The 2,717-nt window shown below is 44.4% G+C and overlaps 1 protein-coding gene across 1 annotated transcript; it reads right to left on the reverse strand.

The window, feature by feature from the left end:
* Positions 1–2,034: 2,034 nt before the first annotated feature.
* LOC140877569 (uncharacterized) lies at positions 2,035–2,499 on the reverse strand. Its single transcript, XM_073281105.1, has 2 exons — positions 2,259–2,499; positions 2,035–2,213 (listed from the first exon to the last, which is right to left on the reverse strand). Exons 1-2 carry the CDS (start codon positions 2,497–2,499, stop codon positions 2,035–2,037), a joined length of 420 nt encoding a protein of 139 aa, XP_073137206.1.
* Positions 2,500–2,717: the final 218 nt, after the last annotated feature.

Below are 2,717 nucleotides of genomic sequence, written 5' to 3' on the forward strand. Positions count from 1 at the left end.
ACCAGCAACATCATCATGGGCAGGACCGGAAGGGCCAAAAGTGGGCGGCCACTGTGGATACGGAGGAAATGGATGAGTTGAACTAGCAGCCTGTGGAAACTGATGTTGCAAAGCATCTGTAAAATCCATCATGTAGTCCATAAAGACACCAATAGTCTGCTGAAATGTCCGAAACTCTTGACGGTGCAATCGCAATTCATCCTCCAGAATAGCAACACGATCAGGCGCAATTGGGGGAACCTGAGGTTGGGTGGCAGGGCCGCTTCGTGTAGCTGCTCTCTCATTAAAATCTCGCTTCTCAGCGCGAGTTCTATGCTCAGAAGCTGGTATCATATGAAAAGGAGCATGACGAAAAATAGGAGCAGTAGCTTTTAGCAATTCTTCATTCTGGATCCACTCTACTCCCGCCTGTTCACAAAGGTCAGTGATAAGTGCCTGCAATGCAAACCCGCCAGTCGTCTTACCTGCTGCCGCACCTTGAATCTTTGCTTGACAAATCTGTCCCAAATCAATTGCTTTGCCCTCCAAAATACAATAAACAAGAATCGCTCGTTCTCGTGTCACCTCATGCTCGTGGTCAGTCGGTTTAAGGCGAGCACACACAAAGTTATACCACAGCTTAGCATCAGGAATTAGCTCTGTCTTCTTCAATTTGGAGGGCAAATGATCATGGCCCATGCGCCATTCCGCGCCCGAAACACATATGCGGCTCAGAATCGCCGCGTAATCCACTTCATTAGCTCGGTATTCCTCGTACTCATCGTGAAACACTGGCGGGAGGTTGCACATGGTGTTAATAGTGTGAGCATCAAAAGGCACCAGCTGGCCGTGGACAAGCACTTTAAACTGCATGTGCTTTACTTTCAAGTTCGCATAAAATTCACGAACTACTGGGACGACTGCATTCTGAGGTGGCTTAACAAAATTTAACCATTGACGCCCAGCCACAGCTCGACCAATTGTACTCACAAACTCATCATTCTCAAATCCCGATGTCATATCAAACCCACGCTCCGGTAGTATCGTTTTCCCTAGACAGCGTTGGCAATGCTCTTCTGCAATTTCATTCCAAAAACGTTGCGGTTCAGGCTCCGGAGCAGCAGTAGAAGATGATGCAACAGATTTTAGCTTCTTCTTTGGTGCCATTAATCAAACACTTCGGATTCAAACCAAGTAACACAACAATTAACCAATTTGCAACAATCAAAACTCCCCCAAACTTGAATCGAATCCACAATCCACACACAACAACAATCGCTTCAACGACAATCCAATAAAATCCAAACTCCAAAGATTGATTAATCACATAAGACTTCAATACCCACGAATCGCAAGAGATAAAATTTCAGAATACTCACCACCCAAATCACGGTTATGATCACAAGAAGAATTAACTTACTCCAAATGAGTCCGATAATAATAATAGAGAATGCAAAAGTGTCCCTTTTGTAGAGCCGACAGACAGTGGAATTTTGGCGCGCCCCTTGAAAGGTGATAACACCGACCCGCTTCGAGAAGAGGATCATGAAAGAAATTAGATAGTGTATGTTGGAGATTAGGAGATAGAAGATCCGATTATATCAGTAGAAGAATGGAAGGAAACATGAGGAAGGAGGCGGAAAAGGAATTAGGGAAAAAGTGGAAGAAAGGAAATAACATAGGCGGATATATGGAATAAAGTAGGGGCGGGGCGGGCGCGCCTTCAGTTCGGCGGTGTGCAGTTGTATTAGAGCAGGAACGGGGCGGGCGCGCCTTGTGCTCGCATAAAAAAACGTTGGAATGATACAAGGGCTGCGCGGGCGCGGCTTTGGATAGGGCGGGCGCCCCTTGGGCTCGAACTTGGGCTCCAAAATCCTGAAAAAAAACATAGAAAAATAACCAAATTACTTCCAAAGCATACAAAAATAATAGTAAAAACTAAAAATCAAAAATAAAACGAGAAAATAAGGAAAAATAAAGACATAAACTAAAAGGTTTGGGTTGCCTCCCAAAAAGCGCTTGGTTTAAAGTCATCAGCCCGACTTACACCAGTCTTTAGTTGGGATCATCAAGCAATGCGCTGGATGCGGGTGGTACATCATTGCCAAAGTAGTGCTTGACTCTCTGCCCATTAACCTTGAAAGTTCTTCCATCTGTACACCGCAATTCAATGGCGCCATGTGGATAAACGGTCTCCACGAGAAACGGCCCGGACGATCGCGATTTCAACTTCCCTGAAAATAATTTCAAACGAGAGTTAAATAACAAAACTTTTTGACCCATTTCGAATTCCCTATGCACAATGTTTTTATCATGCCACTTCTTTGTTTGCTCTTTGTATAGCTTGGCATTCTCATATGCTTCACTTCGAAACTCGTCCAATTCCATCAATTGTAATTTACGTAACTCCCCGGATGCTTCGAGATCCATGTTTAGCTTCTTGATAGCCCAAAATGCCTTGTGCTCCAACTCCAAAGGTAAATAGCATGCCTTACCAAAAACCAGTTTGTAGGGAGACATCCAAATTGGTGTTTTGAATGCAGTGCAGTAGGCCCAAATGGCGTCATCTAGCTTGATTGCCCAATCTTTCCGATTTGTCTTAACCGTTTTCTCCAAGATTTGCTTGATTTCCCGGTTAGAGATCTCCGCCTGGCCATTAGTTTGAGGATGGTATGCACACGCCACCTTATGCCTGACACCATACTTAGTGAGCAAGATATTAAAAATCTTATTGCAAA

Source organism: Henckelia pumila, chromosome 2, assembly GCF_033568475.1.
Source record: "Henckelia pumila isolate YLH828 chromosome 2, ASM3356847v2, whole genome shotgun sequence".
NCBI lineage: Eukaryota > Viridiplantae > Streptophyta > Magnoliopsida > Lamiales > Gesneriaceae > Henckelia > Henckelia pumila.